The sequence below is a fragment of the Myiozetetes cayanensis genome, unplaced genomic scaffold (genome assembly GCF_022539395.1).
Source record: "Myiozetetes cayanensis isolate MyiCay16 unplaced genomic scaffold, myiCay2020 scf5-8, whole genome shotgun sequence".
NCBI lineage: Eukaryota > Metazoa > Chordata > Aves > Passeriformes > Tyrannidae > Myiozetetes > Myiozetetes cayanensis.
Genome location: NW_026087742.1, coordinates 28,479,226 through 28,498,967, shown reverse-complemented (window position 1 = coordinate 28,498,967; position 19,742 = coordinate 28,479,226). Strand labels below are relative to the sequence as shown.

The window sequence follows — 19,742 nt, the reverse complement described above, 5'->3', positions numbered from 1 at the left end:
AAACTGTTGTTGCTCTGGAAGCCTCTAGGTTGGATGTCTTCATGTCTCCAGCAAGATCCTTGTAACCTGCTTACCCTTTCTGAATATGCATTACGGACTGCAAACTGGACAAGAGCAGCCTCAGGAGTGAATGGGTTCAGGCTCTGTCTGGGCAAAGAGGGAGGAGTGTGGAAGAAGAACACAGAAATGACATGGCTGCTCCACATGGGGTTAAAACACTACACGACACCGAACACAAATCAACAATACAGAAACAGGCCTGACTGTAGGTGCACGTGATGCCTGATAAGAGTGTGGATAAAACTACAAGCGAGAAAACTTAGTTACCCTAACATTTAGCATTTTGGACATTAGAGGCTTCTGCAGCCTGCAGATACTTTCAGAAGTGATTCTTGCCATGCTGGTAGATAGGAAGCAGTCTCTGCTGACTGCAGAGGTGGGCAAGGTGAGCTTTGTCAGGGGCAGCAAGGGCAGGCTGCTTGGAAAGAGAACAAGCTGGAAGCTGAGTCACAGGAGGGCAGGCAGGGGGCAGTGGCCTCACCAACAAAGAAGCAGTCCTGAAGTACTTGAGCACAAAGATCAGAGCAGGTCAAGGTGAGGATTTAGATCAGCAGGGTATGTGACCAGATGTGGGCACGGCTGCTTTAGCTCAGGCAGGGATCAAGGGTGAGCCCTTTAGCTATGATAAGGCCAACTTTGCTACAGTTTCTCAAAGCCAGACGCCTCTATTACTTAAGCCAGTCTGCCAGAAGGCAGAGAATATGCTCAGGGCCCTGTAGTTCTTCTGTCGAGCCTGCATACAGCCATTATCTTGCACAGCCATGCTTGCTCAGTGTTCGTGTGCCAGACAGCAAAGCTGTGCATATGGCTGTCTTGGGAGTACAACAGAAGTCTTGTGGCCTGGGTAAAGATGAGAAGTCTTAAACTTTGACGTTTCAAACAGGCAACTGTCAAATATCTGTGGTGGCTGAAAAAAAAAATCTACATTTTTTTCAGATCCAGGAGCAAAGCTGTGATCCTGTTTTGGTGGAATGTGGTATAGGTCCTGGCAGGTAGAAGATGAAGCATCATGTCCACAAGCTATAATGAAGTTCCTCTGACTTTTCAGTAGGTACTTGTAGCAAAAAGGATTAAAAGGCCTAAAAGGGTATTTCGCCAGAGCAGGAGGTATTTCAGATGAGGTGCACTTAAGGGCAGTGGAGGGATATACTCTTGTTTATGCATAAAGAAACATAGAGGACTGGGAAGCAGTTCATGGGGGAGAGCATAGTCCCCTCTGGAAATCTCAGTCCCCGTATCTTTCCTCCCAGGTAGGTTACTGGTGAAATGACTTGGCCTGGCCTGTGGCTGGACCAGCTGAATTCCTCCATCTCTTTCTGCACTTCCCATTACCATTGGTTTCTTCTAATGTAGCAGAAGCCAATAAGCATGCTGCTTGAGACTACTGTTTCTGGTATTGCAGACAATAGTCTTTTCTAGGTAAAGGATCAAGACCAGGCCCTTAATGTGTATCAGCAGATCAAACTGAGCAGTATCCCCTGAACATTTATGTTCCACATAGTAGATCAGCTGATTTCCTTAGGCTTTTGGGAATACCTGCCCTCAGTCTGAGAGGGACTAGTCAAAGAGGCAAAAAAGTTCATGCCAGTTGAGAGGCAGACTGTAGCAAATATAGTCAGGAAAGAAGTGTCAAAGGGAAGATCCCAGTTTCATCTGGTTTTTGGTGGTTTCTTCTGTGAGAGCTGTAGTTGAGGTGGGATGTGTTTCTCACCCCCTTTTCCCATTAATTATGTTCTACATTCTGTGCCTTATGTCTCACAGTCGTTGAGCAATTGTTCCTACCACAGCCACACCATGTGAATTTCAGACACAAACTTTCTAGACTTCACAAAGCCTTGATTCTGTGTGTGGACTCCTGAAGAAATGGAGAGGAAGAGTTGTCCTTCCAAATAAAAACAAAACAGGAAACCAAAAACCCCAAAGTCTTCCTGAACATTGGTAATGAAACAGAATCTGAATCTGAACTCAACCTGTTAAATCAGCATAAATCTACTAAGTTCTTGGAGGGAGAATAGCTGGGCTGGTAATGCATAGAACTGGAGCCCTGGGGCCTAAGTAGTTAACACACGTAATGCCTCAAGGTCTGGGCAATATGTTGAGTGCTCATTGCATTATGTGAACAATAGACTCTCACTCTAGAGACTGTTACTGGTTGGTCTCTTTCTTCCAAGTTAATATCTCTGTCCATGCTCACAGGAAAAGGGAAAGCACGTTGCAGGATGCAGTGCCCTTCTAGTTTGGTAGCTTAATTTTTCCCCATCCAGAGTTTGACAAGACATTCCTTGAAGCTGAGCATGGGAAGATGGATCAGTCAGCAACAGCTGGTCTGTGTAGTGGCTCCTGAGCAGAGCCAAGTTTTACAGCTGTCAATGTTGGGATCTTCTTGCATCCCTTGTGTTTGGGGCAGGCCAGCCAGATAACTTGCAATAGCCTGCTTTCCGTTTTCTTTCCTAGGTAGGCATTGTAGAACAGCAGCTCCTGAGTGCTGGGACAGAAGCATCTGGCTTCCATAGTAGTCTGGCTTTTTAGACCGTGAAGCAGTCTGAAGGGACATTCCCTAAAGGAGGAAGCCGCCTGTAACTTGCAGCCTTTGTTTTGAGCCTTGTGTTCTAGGGATGTGTGGTGCTTCCCTGCCCTCCTAGCTTGGTCTGCAAGCCTCATCCGCGATCGGGCGTTGGAAGTTCAGTCTCACCTGTGACCGTGTGCTGCCATCTGCTGCTGAAACCCTTTGTTGCGGGCTTTCCTGCAATTCCTGGGCTCAGCCACCAGCTTCAGGGGCCAGCTGGCGCCCAGGAATCGGGGGAGTAGCGGGTGGGATGCAGGCAGACATCACCTGAGACTCGGCTAGCACTGGTGAGGTGCTCTCTGAAAAGAAATCGCAGCTGCTGATTTGTACTTTGATAATTTGGCAATAACGAATCTGGTGCTTTCAAATGTACCCATATTCTGCAATCGCAATGCCCTCTGTGTTTCCCTGCTGCACAGAAAGCCTTGTGTGGGGCTTGGAATCAAGCTGTGCCAGGGCAGGCACATATCTCCTCTTGTGGTCCAGTGTACGTACAGGTATGTATTTATATTGTCTTTGAAGTTTGGCCCAAAGGAACAGCACCCCTCCTAGTCTTTTTTAAAGTGATGTCTAAGCATTTGTCTGTAAGCGCATGTTTACAGTGTTAAGCAAACTGTTTAAAGATGTGTGGAGATGCTATGTCAGTAGTGCTACGCAAACCAGCACTTTGGTTAGCTGGCAGGGACAAGGTGCTGTATTCCAACGAGCAGCAGTCCCAAGTGGGAAGGAGTAGGAGAGCATTTTTTTGGACAATATGTGCTGAGGGGTTATAGATATGGCAGCATAGGCTGTATGTCTGGCCCAGAGTTTGGGGCTGCTGTCACCAATACCTAAAGGTGAAGTCAATACCATGGGTATGTGCTGTGCCTGGAAATGACCACTGCATACTTTTTGGTAACAAGAAAAGCCTTTAAGCAATACATTCCATACAGAGGCAGGGTTACTGTAAGCAGATAACCTGCCCTCTGTAGCCTGGTCCAGCTCCAGAAGTAGTCCTGCTTTGAGAAAGGTTTGCACAAGATGCCTCCAGTTTGAAGTATTTCCTAGCACATCTTTTGTGCCGGGTTGTGGTGGGGTGGGGCCCATGGTGGGCCAGCAGTGTGGTGAGACATCTGACATGGGAGGGTGGTCAGTGGTGGGGAACACTGAGGTCTGACAGCTGTCTGTCACCTCAGGAAGGGCAGAGACTGGGCAAGGACCAGGATAGTGTGCTGAGCCTATCTGGTCCAGTCTTAAAATGCTAAATATGTGAATAACTGTGAACTGGAAGCAGGGTCTAAGAGACAGGCCATGGTGCTGCAGGCCAGTGTGAGTCATCAAGCAGCACTTTGCTCTCTGTGTCATCCCAGTTGGCAGCTCCGGGGCCTGCAGGGAGTCAGCAGCAGGGGCCCTTTGCCCTTTGAGTCAATGCTGGCTTCATGCTGGAGCAGGGTACCCTGAAGTGCCATTTGCTTGCCCTTCACTTTACTGTGTTGACTTCAGTGTCCTACTGTGGTAAAAGTCAGTGACACAGGCATCTGGAGAGTGTGCTCTTCAAAAAAAATTGCCCTTCACCCATCCAACTGTGTTGACATCTGTGTCATGAGGAGGCTCCTGCATACAGTTGAACCCCAAAGCTTAAGCCCTCCCTGCCTGGCATTCAAACTTTCCTAGCATGTTTTAGTGAAGAGGTGCCAAGGAGTGTCTGACTGAGTTGACTATTCTCGCTGGTTTTAATTCAGCTTTCTATGACTGTTTAAAATGGCCTTTGCCTTGTTGTGTCCTGACAGGACAGTGCAGATGTGGGAGATCTGCGCTCCTCTGGGGCAGGTGGTGTCCTCCCGCCCTGTGCTGACCAACATGAGGTGGGCTTGGAGGCTGCAAATGGCATGCAGGGCTGCCTTGGCTATGGAGTGCAGGGTAAGGGTCAGCACAGGCCATTTACAATCTCACTGCTACATCTGCCCTTGGGGATATGAGTGGGGTGAGGGAGCTCTTCAGGACCAGGGAAGTTTGTGCTGCTATTCCAGACCCACCTACTGGGACAACCTGACCAGGATGGCTGTCCCCAAAACCTCTCTATGAGAAGATTTTACTGTGTGGAGAGGATGTCGAGGGGAACAGCTTGAGATCAAAAAAGAGTGGCCCTAAGATTACAGCATGGATCTGTGTGACCTTACTTGATAACCCCCATAGTTGCTTGGTGACTGTGGTTGTTTTCCATTTTTGTGCTTTTCTTTCCACTCCCCCCATTCCCCATTCAAAAGAAGGAGATCAGGTGCATTCACCTCACTGGGCAGAGAGTATCCAAACTGAATTCAAGGCTGTTGATGATCCTTAGATAGAACTGGAAATGAAGCATGAAGAATTGCTTCTGTGGGGAGCTGTTATGTGGCCACAACTGTTTCATGCAAATCCCATGTGCAGTTTATTAAAGAAGATAAACTTCACAGCCCTGCCTCTGAAACAGGCCATTGGGGTCCAAACAGGACTTGGATCTGGCCCAGGTTTGAAGTCAGATGTGTAATGCATCTGCAATATCTGGCAAGTATCTGGACCTGATTTCCAACAATTTCTGGCCTTGAGACTTGTGACTCTGATCCAAAAGAGGAAGGGGGCAAAGGTGCAATGTTCACAGTAATGGAATAAACCAAAGCTGTGAGATAAATGCAACTGTGTCCTCAGTTGGCTTTGACTGGATAATTTTTTTAATTTTGTTAATTAGGGGAAATGAATGAAACATGTCCCTTCTTTTCTGAAGAAACAAGCCTATGTTAATGCTTTATGTAAAGAGGCAGGTTGGGGCTTCTTGTCTCTGAAGATTCCCTAGATAGTGTTCTTCCTTCTCTTATTCTTTCCCTTGCACCTGGGGGATTTGGATAGCCTATCATTACAGCTGGGCACACGACTTTTCCTTCTGGAGTCTGACTGAGTTTGAGCTCCCTCAGCTCATTTAACTTTGGGGCATAGCCTCTTCTGCTTGAATATCTCAGGTCTCACTAAAACTTGGTAGAAATATGTGCAGGTGAAAAATGCGCAAACCCTTTTTGGGGGGAAACATTTCTTTCTCATCTCTCCTGCTTTTCTTTCCTTTCACTGTGTTCTGCATGGTATTGTAACCATAGCATTTTGGGGAGGTGCTGGTCTCTGTCTATGTACTAGTGTCACGCTAGGTGGTTTTGCTCAGGACACCGTGTGTTGCCGCTGACTCAGGCCTGCCTGTGGTGAAGTGCTGCCACCTGCCAGAAACTAGTGTGGCTTCACAGTGCTGCCTTCTGTTTAACCCATCCCACTCATTGCTCTCACCTCCCTTTCTCGCTGTCCATTCAGTACTTCCCTGTTTTCTCCACTGGATGCTGGCTCAAATGACCTTTTCTCTGAGCTTTCATAGGTCTTATAACACATTTCTTCCTAGGTCTCCTGGCAATCTGTGTGGAACCCTGGTTCACCTTCTGTGACTGCCTTCCAGAAGAGGTCTGTTATCCTTGCAACTCTGGCCAGTGTCATCAGCCTAGGTTGAGAAGGGCATGGAATGCCTTTCTCCCAGGTCCCAGGGGGTTGCAGTGCTCCCACACTGTCCCCTGGAGCTGGGGGAACTCAGCTCCTGCAGTAAGAACTGCAGCATACTGTCCCTCCCTGCTTTAACCTTTTCCTTGCAGCAGGGTACACAATGGGGTCTCTTGTTGCTAGATCCTATCTGACAAGCCAAATCCCTCAGGAGCTCTCAGAGAACTTTTACTGCCTGAATCCCTTTGAGTAAGTATCTCACCTCCCTTAATAACTTCTCAGTATCTGGCCCTGAGTCCCCGTTTTCCTTGTTCCAGTGTCTTTTTATGGTCTTTCCTTGGCTGCTCTGCTCGCTGGTTCAGATGGATTTTCAAAAGAAGTAAGGCATGTGCAATGGCACTGTCTCCTCTGCTGTCACATGGACCTGCTTGCTAGAAAGAGCATTAATTCCTCTGGTGCTTTCTGTTTGGGTCAGCCAGCCAAATGGTGCCCATGGAGCTTGCAGAGCAACCAGCAACAGGAGCACAAGTAAGGACGAAGTACAGGACTGTTGAGGTGAACAAACACATGAGTCCTAGAAAGGAGCTGGATTGTGAGGCACGTGGGAGTTGGGAGTGTGGGAGATATGTGGCAGTGCAGAATAGGGTTCAGCTGAAAGATGTCTGTGGGGAAACACGGGTATTGTTGGAGGACAAGGGGATGGACCAGAACACAGAAGCGGGGAAAGGGAGGAACTGAGGAACAGCGGTGAGAATGCAAGGAAATAAACCGTGAGTTTGTTTTTTTTTTTTTAAGCAAGATGTTATTTTTTTATTTTAATTTTATTTTATTTTTCAGCACCACAACTAACTGCAGTGCCCAATTGTTCCTGTCTCCCACCCATTTACATGCCATCAGTGTGTATGAAATTCAAAGGACAAATTTTACCCTCAGGAATAACGCCTCACTGTTGTTGCACTCTAGCTCAGCATTGCATCGTATGGAAGTATGATTCAGGGTTGAATTTCGATAGCAAGCAACAACAACTGATGGCTGAGAAAGAAGAATTGAGCTGTTACTGATGTTTGAGTGCAGTCTAGTGTAGTCTAATAAAAAGAGCAGCTACAGTCTGAATTCACATTTGAAATGCCTCAGCTGTGTTTGGAGATGTGTTTCAGTGGAAAAAACTCATGAAGCTACTCAGTTACTTCCTTCTCTGTCTGCTGATTGTGTTTCCTGTTTCTTCACAGTGGAATTCTTGAAACCCTGACAGGAAGTAAGCCTTTTCCTCACGAGACTGGGTCTGTTGAACTTGGTTGGATGGTGACAGGAGGAATCATGCAGAGGATTGCTCTGAAATCTCAACATGAAATTTGAGGGCTTACTAGATTTCAACAGACACTCGGGAAGACTTAATTCCAGTGAGAAGGCCAAGCCTGAAGACAAAGCATAGTGCTGGAAGGAAAAGCAGGCATATTCTCAAGGGGCCAGGCTTCTGTTCTGCAGCTGTTCTGATTCTTGTATAAAAGTCACGCTCTTTGCAAACAATACCAAATGGAGAAGTAAAGCCAGTTTAGAGCACACAAGACATGAGGAGGCTCCTTGATAAAGAAATCCAGCTACATATGCCCCACTCTGTTTAGGGGTAGTTCTCTGTAATCTGTGAATCATAGAATCATAGAATCAGCTGGGTTGGAAAACACCTCCGAGATCATCAAGTCCAACCCTTGATCTAACACTGCCGGGGTTACTAGACCACGGCACTAAGTGCCACATCCAGTCTCATCTTAAAAACCTCCAGGGACATAGAATTCACCACTTCCCTGGGCAGCCCATTCATAGTCTGTGAAGGTCCCTTCTGACCCAAACCATTCTGTGATTCCTGAGTCCTATCTGAACCCTTCTCAACCTGCCTGACTTATTGGCATTTCTTCTCAGAGTCTTTCTGATCTAGCATGTATCTCAGCAGCCATTTCCCTTAATTGTCTCCTTTCAAGATCTACCCCAGCTTGAAATCAGACTAAACTGAAGTAGACTGACATGTTGTCCAAGGTAATATCAGAGGCCTTTACCAGAAACCAGATAAGGGAGATAAATTACAGTATTGGAGCAAAAAACCATAAACCATCCCTTTTCAAAAGCCTCTGAAATGGAGCCTGAAGCAATCACTGCTCTGAACTTCCACAGGCTGTGGAAATTCACAGGTTGTGATAGAAAGGTCACTGTGTGGAGTCTCTCCCAATAACCTCTCAAACCATCAACATATTTTTTTTTTTAATTCCACTTTGCTTGTTCTCCTCCCTGACCCTGGCCTCATCCTTCTGTTTCTCTTTAGAAGTATCATACTTCTGATTATTTCTATTCCTCTGCCTAAGGCTGCAAATCCCTAGTCTCCTTTCTACAGGAACATTTCCTCATTTGAGATTTGTTGTAAGCGCTAGCTCCTGACTGGGACTGACTTCTGAGAATTGAGACATAGTTGCAACGTTTGATGTAGCAAATGCAGCTTAATCACAAGGGACTTGAGAGGGCAGGACGCATTTTGTGTTGGACTGCAGGTTAAACTGGGCTAGGAGCTGTGATAGCTGCAAACTGAGAAGCAATAGTAGAATTACAAACAGACAAAGGAGGGCAGGAAAATATGGAAAGGGGAGAAAGTTAAATAAGAAAGGTAAAAAGACAAAAAGAAAACCCTAAAAATATCTTTGAAAGGAAGCCTCTCAGCTGAGAATTGGTTAAGGGGAAGGAAGGATGCAACTTCCTTTTCAGTTGTTAGGTTCTCTTTTTTATTTTTATTTGTGTCTCAGAAGTTTCCATAGTGCCAGGGCTGATTTTCTGGGCTAAGAAACTGAAGACCCATATGGAGCATTTTTGAGCTCTCAGGAACTCTGAGGTTATTGCCAGTGCTTCCAGCATTTAATGCATCATTCCTTTATGGGCAGAGGGCGAGTGAGCTGATGGGAAAGGCTCAGTAACCTATCGGTGTCACCCCCTGGAAACAAGGACCTAAAAGGACCACGTTTTATGTGGCAAAACTAAGGACAGGGTCAGTGGTCACGCTGTGATTAAATGGCATCAGAAGTCACCTATGCTGAGGTGAAGTTCAAGAATGCATCACCGACTGCAGTGATTGAAGGTAAGGAATGGATGGGTTATTCAGGGGAAACGAAGCAGGCATGAAGGGGGGAGGAAGACCAGGGAACAGAGACTTTTCCTTCTGTGACTCTGGTTTCTACCTGGCCTTGATGGATTGGTGAGAAAAAGGAGCTGTCTACCACTAAATGAGCAGGAGACTGGAGGAGTTTTGAAGTAAGAGTCTCAAGGAATGTCTGCAAGAGTAAAGGTGAGTTGGAGTTGCAGCGTGATCAAGGATGACTACTGGGAGCACAAACAGTAGGTTTCAAGTGAACATTCATTAAGGAACGTATTTGGGCTCCCTCAGTCCCTTGGTTGCAATATCAACAGTGGCAAACAGTAGAAGGTCCAGCATAGGCACTGTACAGGAGTAGTGCTTAGCCCTGCTTCCATGCTGGCTACATCCTTACATGTTAGTAGTCTTGGATGAATCATTCTTGGACAGTACTGAGTAACAACAATAAAGACTACGATTTATTACAAACAATCTGATCTGTTACAAAGGTGGAGGGGCTCCCAAAGCAGCAAATAAGCCCAAGCCCTTGCTGCTACCGCTCTTGCTTCTAAGAGAGTGCAACCACAGATTCCTGCTTATGTTAAGGACAGGAGTCTCCCTATAGTAGAGCAGTCAGCTCTACTCTGCAGCTTCATGAGAAGTGGTACTGGCTGCAGGAACTTATAACACCATTGTCCATGGTTGATTGAGAAATGGTCGTTGGAGAAAAGAGACAGACCCAAAACTTGAACATAACACCCTAAAATACACATAAGGAGAATTATTTAAGATCTGGAGGAATATCCAACTCTATTATTGATGTCTGCCACTCCTGAAAAATAATTAATGCACCAAGCAAACAAATTTTTATTGCTATTAAAAATTACAGCGGTAAAATGTTTGTGGGTGGTTTTTTTTTCAACCAGACTTTATGCAAATATAAGACCTATTCTGATCAGAATGTATTCTTCAGTAATTATGCCACAAGTAGGAACACATAGAGAGGTTTTATGTATAGCTCATTGCTTCTGCCCTGACACACAGGACCCTACACAACAGCAGGTTTCAGGGGAGTGAAAGTATGTGTGCATAAATCAATGAATAAAAAATTAATAATTAAATAATTACTGCTGCTAAAGATATTAACTTGCCTATTAACAGCTTTGCCTCAGTTTTACAATCCCAAACAGAGCAGGCATCAGCTCCAGGTTATTCCTTGACTGCTCTGAGGCATGAGTCATGGAAATAAACTACTCTCTTGAAAGCTCACTGTTTTCAGTGCACCGAGATCAGCTGGTTCTGGATACAGCTAGCATTTCCACTGTGGTGAGGTGGGGGTGGTGGAAGTTCCCCACTGTGTTCCAAATTATGTTCCAAAGACATCTGATCCAGCCATGTCTGCTTGAGCTGTGGATGCCAAGCTTATGCTATAGGTTTGGGTGTGTGCTCAGAGTCTGATTTTGGGTGTGCCTGTTGAAGTGATCTCACACTGTCTGTAGTTTGGAATGCAGAGAAGTGTCTGGTAGTACCATTGCAGACAGTTCTGTGTCTCTCACAGCCTCACATTATGCCCACAGGATGTGTGTTGTGATTACTAGTGAAAGATTGGGACAGTCTTGCTACTCTGTTGTTCTTCTGAATGGTTACTCTGGCCATGCAGACCCTGTGTTGGTAATGGCCAAGCACACCTGGGTTTTCCCATTCTGTAGCCCCTTCCAGCTGGGCTCTAGAGATACCAAAATTGGCAGCCAAGAGGTTAGAGAGGAGAAGGCTAATCAAACAATACATGAGCTCTGACAGGAAATGGCAGAGCCTGTTGGGGTGTGTTTCACACCACAGTGCAGATAGAGTTCCTCATTTCCAACCAGGATTTCCCAGATAAAAACACAGGCATCTGTGCTGCCCCACGTTTGCTGCCTGTGCCCAGGAGATGCTGGATTTACATGCTGAATAAACAGCGTATGCTTCTCAAGTCTGTTATGCTGGGATCATGCTGGACATGTTACAAGCATGCAGACCAACTGTGGAAAGCATTTTGCAGGGAGCTCAACCCACTGAGTGTGCACAAGATTACTGCACTCAGCACTACTGCTGCTGAGGTGTATGGCATGCAGTGCCCCCTGTGCTGAGTGGGTGTGAGTGTGGAAGGCTCAGGTCTGACCGGGCATGGGTTGAACAGTCATACTCTGGATGTGCTGCACATCAAAAAAATTATTTGGACTCGTTAGGTCCGAAGTAGGTGGCTGGACTCCAGATCATGATCCGATTCCTTCTTTTCACTACAGACAAAAGCTTTGGCTAGAAAAACATTATTTGACCAAGGAAATCTGGATCTTGTCTGTCTATGAATGTTTTCTCTACAGATAATGCATGATGCCTTTTGCCCTTCTGTAGCCTTTGGGAAGTAGTCAGAAGGCTTCCACAAAGAGCAGGTTTCTGGAAGTCTTGCTTACTAGGCATGGCTGGCAGGCACACATGGCTGCTGACAGACTTGGGAGTCTCATGCTGAGCAGTGAATGAGGTCTCTTTAAATCTTATCATTAATGTGAGTCTCTCCAGAAACTTATTTATTCCTGTCCTGCAGTGAGTGCTGCAGTCTCTTTACCTTTCTATTTGCTCTGGCTTGTGTACCTGCCACAAGCTAGAACAGTCTCCTAACAAGCGATGGCTTCTCCTTCCCTGTGACTCGCTCTCCTGTCTCTTCAGTACTGGCAAAATCCCCCTAGACAAAAGTCAGGTCCTGTCAAGTCTTAGTCTGAGTGTGATACTTTACTTAGAGTGCTGGACACAGCCCTTTGTACTCCTGAGGAATCCATCCTAGCAGAACGTATTACAGCAAATCTCTGAACCCTGGCTTGGAGAGCAGAGATGGAAGGGAAAAATATAGTGTGGCAATGGATTTACCATATGTAGGATAGAAAAAGTCCTGTCAAAGATGGACTGGTGAAGAAAAAGAAGAAAACAGCCCAAATGTTTTAAAAACAGAAGTTTTTTATGTTGTTTAAACATATCTTAAAAAGGCCTTTTCTTATTTCTGCAAGTCACTGCTCTTTCTTCCCAACACTCTCTGCAAAGAACTCTTATCTCCCATGCAGGAATGTCCTGGGAAGATATCCTGAGGTCTTCTCATTGGCTTTTGTTAACCCTTTCCTATTGGCTATTAACTCTTTACCTGATTGGTTTTTCTGTAAGACCCTGAGCCTGTAACTGGTTCTTTTTTAACCCCCCTAAAAGCCTTATAAACCCCCATCCCCACAATAAACGTTCTCTTTCATCTGTCCCTCTGCGTGGTCTGTGTGAGCTCCTTACAGGTTCGAAGGGCCGCGTGCTGGGGGGCAGGGTGGAAGAGCATTCACCTCCAGGAAATGGCCTAACACCCAGGACCTGAAGGTTCCCCCTCCAACCCATCCGTCACAGTATAGCTTTTCATCTCCCAATGATTATGAGCCATCATAGCATTGCACATTTTTTGTCTCCTGTCCTCATTCATCTTATACCAACCTTCTGCACAGGAAGTTCAAAAAGCTCAGAAGGAACTGAATCAGGCATAAAAAGTTTTCTGGGAAGAAGTCAACATGAAATCTTCGTATGAATGTCTCAAGTATTATGGATAGAGCAATGTTGTATTTGGCAGCTTTGCGCTCATTCTAGAAGGACGCAGTTTCACTGCAGATTTTGAGGCCACATGAAGGCTTCACCTCCTGACAACAGCAGTTAGCGTTGTTAGTTCACCAGCTGGGCTGGAACTGGGAATCCTGTCACTGAACTTGACCTTCTCCAGAAACCACAGAGGTCCCCTGCTCTGTCCCAGTCTGCCCTTCTCCCCAGTTGTGTAACTTCCACATCAGAAATGAAATTGCTTTTTATTTTTGAGCAGCTCTCTCTTGAGTAGTACATCCTTGGTATATGGTGTTTTGTTTGGTGTGTTCCTTCACTTTTAGCACCTCCTGAGACGAAGAAGCACGAGCACCATCCCCAGAAATACCCACCATGGCTCCCGTGGCTGATCTCACTGCTGCTCCTCTTGACGTGCATTGCCCTTGTTGTTGTTCTCCTTGGTGAGTATGTGCAGGCTGGTTATAGGAGAGAGGTCTGGGGGAAGTGCTGGGATAAAGGAAGAGAAATCAGAACCCAGAGGAGAATACCTTCCAACTGGAGGGGACTTTTACTCAAGAACAATTTTGTAATGAGAAAAGGATGCAAGCACCAGCATCTGGGTTCACAACATGCAAATGTTGAACATTTGAACGGTATGTTTAGGAGCAAACAGTTGCAGCATGACACAAACTTCCCTCTTGCAGGCCAGCCAAAGCAGATGTTATGGCCGACTGGCATGTGGGAGGCAGGACTACCCCAGCATTATGCCAGATGGTTCTGTTATACCCACCCTCTTCCTTAGAATTATGCAAAGACTTAGGTAGGAAGGGGCTTCTGGAGGTCTCTAGACTTGAAGCATAGCCATCTTCAGAACTGCATGGTTGTCTGGGCTTTGTGTAAAGGTCTCAGGTTTTCCTGACCTGACTTTGTATATGTCTGCATACAAATTTTCCACTGTTTACCTGAGTCTTTTCAGTGTGCCCAGGTTGCACATTCCCATCTTGCATGGCCTCTCTGGAACTTCAGAACGATTCTCTACCTTCATACTACACTAAAAGAACTTAATTACATTTAACAGAGGGCAAAAAGTGGAGATGGAAGCACAAGAGCCTACACAGGCACCTGAATCTGCACTTAGGCTCTCTAAGGTGCTTGGACACACTTTGTGTCCTAATGGAACACATGGTTCTCATAGTCCTAGCATCTCCAGGATAAGCTGCACACTGCTAACTCTCAAACCTTTTTAGGGTTAATTGAAGATTAAATAAATAAAAGTTATTCTTGCACATGCAGTTTGCGGAGATTGTGATAACTGTTTCATTCTCATTTTTTGTTAAAGAGGAGCCCCTGGTGGTCTAGTGGTAAAGGCGCGGCGCTATCACTGCCGAGACCCGGGTTCGATTCCCGGTCAGGGCCACTCCTGGGCAGGTGGAGCTCGTTAGCCCTGTAAGGCAACCCACCTACGTCCTGAGGACCTCGCTGCCACCGTCCAAGCTCGCTTGGCCCCGGCAGATGAACCTTAGGATTAAAGGGTGGGCTCAGTTCCGCGCACACTGTGTCTCACCTAAAAAATCCAATGCGCAGGCTGGAAGGTGGAAAGACCTTCCCCGGATCTTCACTCGTGAAGACTGGCCATTATTATTATTTGTTAAAGATCATTCATGGCATGCTTGCCCAAATTCTCAAGTACAGATCCCTTCACTCTCATAACCAGTGACATGACCCAAGAGAACAGCATGAAGCTGAGTCAAGGGAGGTTTAAGTTTTATATTAGGAAACAGTTTTTCATCCTGACAGGTGGTTGGGCACTGGAAAAGGCTAAGTAAATAGAACTAAGTCCTTCAGGTTGTGGATGTGACCATTCAGCAACACTGTGTTATTCCCCAGAAACTGGGGGCTATGAACTCCTACGAGTTTACCCTCCACTCTGGTTTCAGCAGCTCCACCTGTATGCGATTATCTGTCTGTTGCTGATGGAACAGGCCCATCTGATGTGCTACTCCTCCAAATTGCTGTTGATCTCTAATTTAGGCAGTGATAGTGTGACACTGAAGAGCTGCTTTTTATTCACTGATTGTACAGAGGTTTAGACTGGCAGCTTGGCTGTTGGTATGTCGATGGTGGAGTGGCTGTGGTTGGGTGCACTCAGTGCTGCAATCAATGTGTGGCATGTCCTCAGGGTGTGTCCTTGCAGTGTTCCTTCTGCTGTGTGAGAAGCAAGATTGTCTCTTTGTGGCTGGGAAGGCAGCCACGCCAGTTGTTTGGGCCAGGAGAGGAGATGGCTGGAGCAATGCTTGGTGTGGAAACGGGGAAGAGGAGTGAAGGCCAGAGACGCTGTGTGAGCAACCAGGAGGAAGGGGTAATGCTGCCACCTTTCCTCTCCCTTTCCAGTGGCTCCCTTCTCCCACAGCAGCAAGCAGCCCACAGCCCTGCAGGAGAAATTCACGGCGTGGGAGTGCAACTCAGCGGTGTCAGAAAACAAAGGTCAGTAGGGCTGGCAGGGGTACAGGAGGTCTTTGGGATGGGGGCCATGAATGCTGAGATCTGCTCTGACAGCAAGTGGCAGCAGGAGCAGAGTGGGGAGAGGCAGACTGCAGAGGAGGGAAGCAGGGAGAAAAAGGGTTTCCTGCTAAGAGCTTAGGCCGTGTTAATGATGTCCTTGGGGGGCAGCATGGCTGTGAACTCTGCCCAGACAAAGGGGACAGCAGAGAGTGGCCCAGGGGAGGTTAACAATGGAGCAGTAATAAAAGGGCAGCTCCAGTCAGGGAAAGAAGCAATATCCCCTGTTTCCTGGGGCTAAAGGCCTAAAGGAGACTGTACAGGGAGAAGACAATTCAGATCAACAAAATAACTTAGTCAAGACCTGAAATTTTGCAAGAATTACCAATTGTATGCAAAAACCTCACTGGTCATCCCCCAAGCAATAGGAAAAATGTATTTGTACTCTCCTTGTTTTTCAGGCACTTTCTGTCAGGAAAAGTGACTTAGGAGAACATGAGCACTATCCCTGGAGAACTTGGATCTTTGCAATCACCATCTCTCTTGTTGCTAGCAGTCACTGCATTCATATCTGTGTTCTCTCCCCACACAGGCCAAGGCTGGGTGTGCTGCCCAAAGGGTTGGAAAAGGTTTCAAAACAGCTGCTATTTTCTGTCCCTTGATAAGATGCCCTGGGCTGAGAGTGAGCAGAACTGCACTGGGATGGGCTCCCACCTGGTGGTGATCAACAGCAGGGAAGAGCAGGTACGTGCACAGGGCTGAGAGAGGGGCAGAGCAGCCATAGACACAGTGCTGGGCTCTGGAGGGGACTCAGAGCTCCTCCTTGTCCTGCACTGGGTTCTGTGTGCCACCATCCCTACCCCACATGGACTCCTGATGCCTCCCTCTGATCAGTCCTTCATCTCACAGATATTGTACTCTCCCTCATTTCCAGGTTTTCCTCTCTGAGCAGATAAAACAAGGTACAGGAAGACCGAATTTCTATATCGGTCTGAGAGCAGTGATTAAGGATCAGTGGCAGTGGGTGGACAAGACTCCCTATAATGTGACAGCAGCGTGAGTATCCCTGGATGGAGAGTGATTGGTGTGGTTCCTGGTAGTGCAAGAAAGAAGGGAAGATGTGAGGGTGTTGCTGGTGTGTGAGAGGGAGGGATCACAAACTTGCCCAGAGACAGACACGTCTCTGCTGGGTGTGAAGCTGATGGGTTGAGTGCTGGTGATCAGTTCCCCCAGAAGGAAGGGTGAGGGCCCTTCTGTGTTGGAAGGCTGGAGGAAGAAGGCAGCTTCCCATGTGACACTGGTGCCAGTGGGATATCAGAGAGGGAGGAAGGGTACTGCTTCTGTCCATGAATCAGCACTGGGAATCTTTCTCTCTCCCTTTCAAGTCCTGCATCCCTCTGTGGCCTTTTTCAGCAGTGCTTTACAGTGAAAGCTGGGGAGTAATGTGCCTGTCTCTGTCTCAGGTTCTGGCGAACAGGTGAACCAAGTGAGGGTGATGAGAAGTGCGTTGCAATACACAAGGATTCAGAAATACCCAACAACTGGAATAATGTCAGATGTCAGCAGCATTGGCGGATTTGTGAAGCTGCAGCAGTAACTGTGTGATGAAGATACCCTCATCCTTTGTAAAAGTGGGTGGTGAGCAGTGAGCTGGAACCGGTCTGGGCTGTGCTGGGAGGGGTGGGGAGCCCTGAAGCCTGCATCTGCACTGTGCTGGGTGGGATAACGGGAGGGGAAGTGATATGACCCTTTGTCCAGCATCCCCAGTGCACGGAGGGGCTGAGGGAACACATGAAGGCTGAGGGTCATCAAAGCAGGTCCTGTGTTCTTGTGTTCTCTTCTCTCTGAGTGGGTCCAGTGGCCACTGGCAGAAAAGACATGGAGTTCTCCAGGAAGAAGACACAGGAATGGAAGACAGATGTCCTGAGCTGCAAGTTTCTTTGTCTGCTTGAGCAGAAGTCTCTGCTTTCTGTGGAGTCACACAGAATGTCCTGCACTTGCCCTGGTTTTGCTGATCAATGTCTGACACCTTATGCAAGAGAAATACAGTATTAGACCAATGGAAAAAGTCTCTGTGCAGTGTGTGTAGATCTCTCTTTCTCTCTTTCCATCTCTAATCTGCAGGGGTATAATCCTTGAATCGTGGAATGGTTTGTGTTGGACAGGAACCTTATAGATCATCTAGTTTCAAGCCCTGGGTCTTGAGCAGGGGCACCTTCCACTCGAGCAGGTTGCTCAAAGCCCCATCCAGCCTGGCCTTGAACACTTGCAGGGATTGGGCATCGACAACTCCTCTGGGAAACCTGTGCCAGTGCTTCACCAACGTCACTGTAGAGAATTTCTTCCTGGAATCTAATCTAACCTACCCTCACTCAGTTTACAGCCATGAACCCTTGTGCCATCACGACATGGCCGTGTGAAAGGTGCCTCTGCATCCTCGCTGTAAGCCTCCTTTAGGGACTGGAAGGCTGCTCCAAGGTCACCTTGGAGTCTTCTCTTCCCCAGGCTGTACAAATGCTACAGCTTGTCTTTAAAGGAGAGGTGCTGCAGCCCTCTGTCTCCATTCCCTTTGCCTCCATCTCCATGGCTCTCCCTCTGGACTTGCTCCCATGGGAAAAACAATCCACTCTGGGCCTTGAGTGCCACGTGGAGGAAGAAGTCCTCTTCCCAAGTCAGAGCTGATCCCAAGCTCACCTGACGCAGCAGCATTCCTGGAAGGCCAAATCCTCCATGGGCCCTGTAAGGGCATGCCTGCCCAGGCCAGGTCATGCTGCAGAAGAGGCTGCAAGGGGCAGGGCAGGGCTGCTGCTGCACATGAATTCCCTTCCAGCAGTTCATTGCCTATTGAATTGCCTTCATGTCCTGCTGCAGACCATATGCCACCATGGATCTCACTTTTTCTCCACCCCTTCCCTCTGTCCTCACTTTTGTTTGCCATAGGAAACATCATCTGCTCAAGCTTTCCTGAGCAAATAGTGCCATCTCTGCATAGCGAATGCAACTGCAAGTGCAACTTGGCTCTGTGACTGCTCTCTTAGGAACTAAAATAAAGGCCATTTCCCCTCCGTTGATGCAGAACTGCTGTTAAAGAAGAAGAGGACCACCAGCTTAACAATAATTGGAGAATTAAAAAAGGCTTCTGAGATAGAGAAATATCAGTCTGAAAACCAAATTTGGAAGAAACGAGATGACAGAGAGGAAACAGAGAAATGGGAAGGAAGTGGCAGTCGACATCAGGCTGTTCTGCAACTTTGCAGCATCTGTCTGTAAGAGAGCACCCTCACCGTGGATGCCGTGGGTGGCCTGCACTCGTGGCAGTCAGGGCTGCAGCAGGTACAGAGCCACAGCTGCAGTGTGTGTATGTGACCCTGTGCTGTCCCACCGGCCTGTGGGTCAGCGGGCTGTAGGAAGTGGTGTGGATACACACGAACCCTGTGTCTGCAGCAGGAAGTGTGTGAGACTAGGGGAACTCTGCTTCCAGAAAAGGGGATGTACAGCTGTGCTTCCTGCAGTGGTTTTGGTGGCAGACTGGAGGTTGCAAAAGTAGTTGTGTGAATGTGTTTTTCTCGAGGGGTTAGAGCTTTCGGACATAAGTTATGTAAAGGTGTTTAGAAATTTAGAGTCTGTGCCTACCTGAAGCCTGGTGTGCACAAAAAGCATATTCAGGGGATATCTTCTACATACAGTTTAGGCTTGTCCTCACTTGTAACCTGTTCTATGCTCTGATCTTTTGAGGCTTCAGCTGATATCCCTCTGTTATTGCTATTAGCTACCCCATTCCTTCCTCATGCATGCCCCTTCACAGGAAGAAACCAGCCGAGGGAACAAGGAAGAGCAAAGGCTGCGTATCCATCTCAGTCCATTCAGGGTACAATGAGATCCAGTAGTGCTTCCTTGTCCTCCGGGTTATCTTTAGGGACAATGTCATGCAGAATTTTCCTTCAAGACACCTTGAGCAGTGTTAGAACCACCATGTATGCTTGTGCTTTTTTTGGTCCTGACCAAGTCAAACTTCATCTTTCCACACAGGTCTTACTGAACATACTTCTTTACACTATTTTTCTTACTTTGACTCTTCCCATTCCCCTCTGGCTCTGCCTAAGCCCAGTGCTCTGGCTGTGAGCACAACAGCACAAGTTACCTCTTTAGTCTGAAGTCATACAAGCTAATCACCACAAAGTGTCATTTTAGTCACTTCTTCAAGAGTTTATTTACATGTTGGCTTACTCTCTGCAATGTTGGCCCCTCTGCTCAAAGCTCCATCCTCTGTTCCTGAGCACTTAGTTAAAAATAGTTAAAAGTTGGAAAGTTCTTTGTTGTTCTCTGGGTTACTGGGCTCAGGCTTCATGTGGGCTGCTAAGGATGAGTCACAGATATGGTTTCTTGCCATTTTTGGACTCCCTTTTGCAGGATGTTATGAGTGGG

The 19,742-nt window shown here is 47.1% G+C and overlaps 1 protein-coding gene across 3 annotated transcripts; it reads left to right on the top strand.

Annotated features, from left to right (window-relative positions):
• The first annotated feature begins 110 nt into the window (after positions 1–110).
• LOC126648498 (C-type lectin domain family 4 member A-like) lies at positions 111–17,385 on the top strand. 3 transcript variants are annotated; one of them, XM_050331506.1, is made up of 7 exons: positions 111–9,227; positions 13,163–13,279; positions 15,210–15,302; positions 15,910–16,061; positions 16,252–16,373; positions 16,781–16,948; positions 17,176–17,385. In XM_050331506.1, exons 1-6 carry the CDS (start codon positions 9,161–9,163, stop codon positions 16,920–16,922), a joined length of 693 nt encoding a protein of 230 aa, XP_050187463.1. In that variant the 5' UTR covers positions 111–9,160; the 3' UTR covers positions 16,923–16,948; positions 17,176–17,385. The 3 variants fall into 3 exon arrangements, with proteins under 3 accessions (XP_050187463.1, XP_050187461.1, XP_050187460.1); XM_050331504.1 differs by having other exon boundaries at positions 17,167–17,385; XM_050331503.1 differs by having other exon boundaries at positions 16,781–17,385.
• Positions 17,386–19,742: the final 2,357 nt, after the last annotated feature.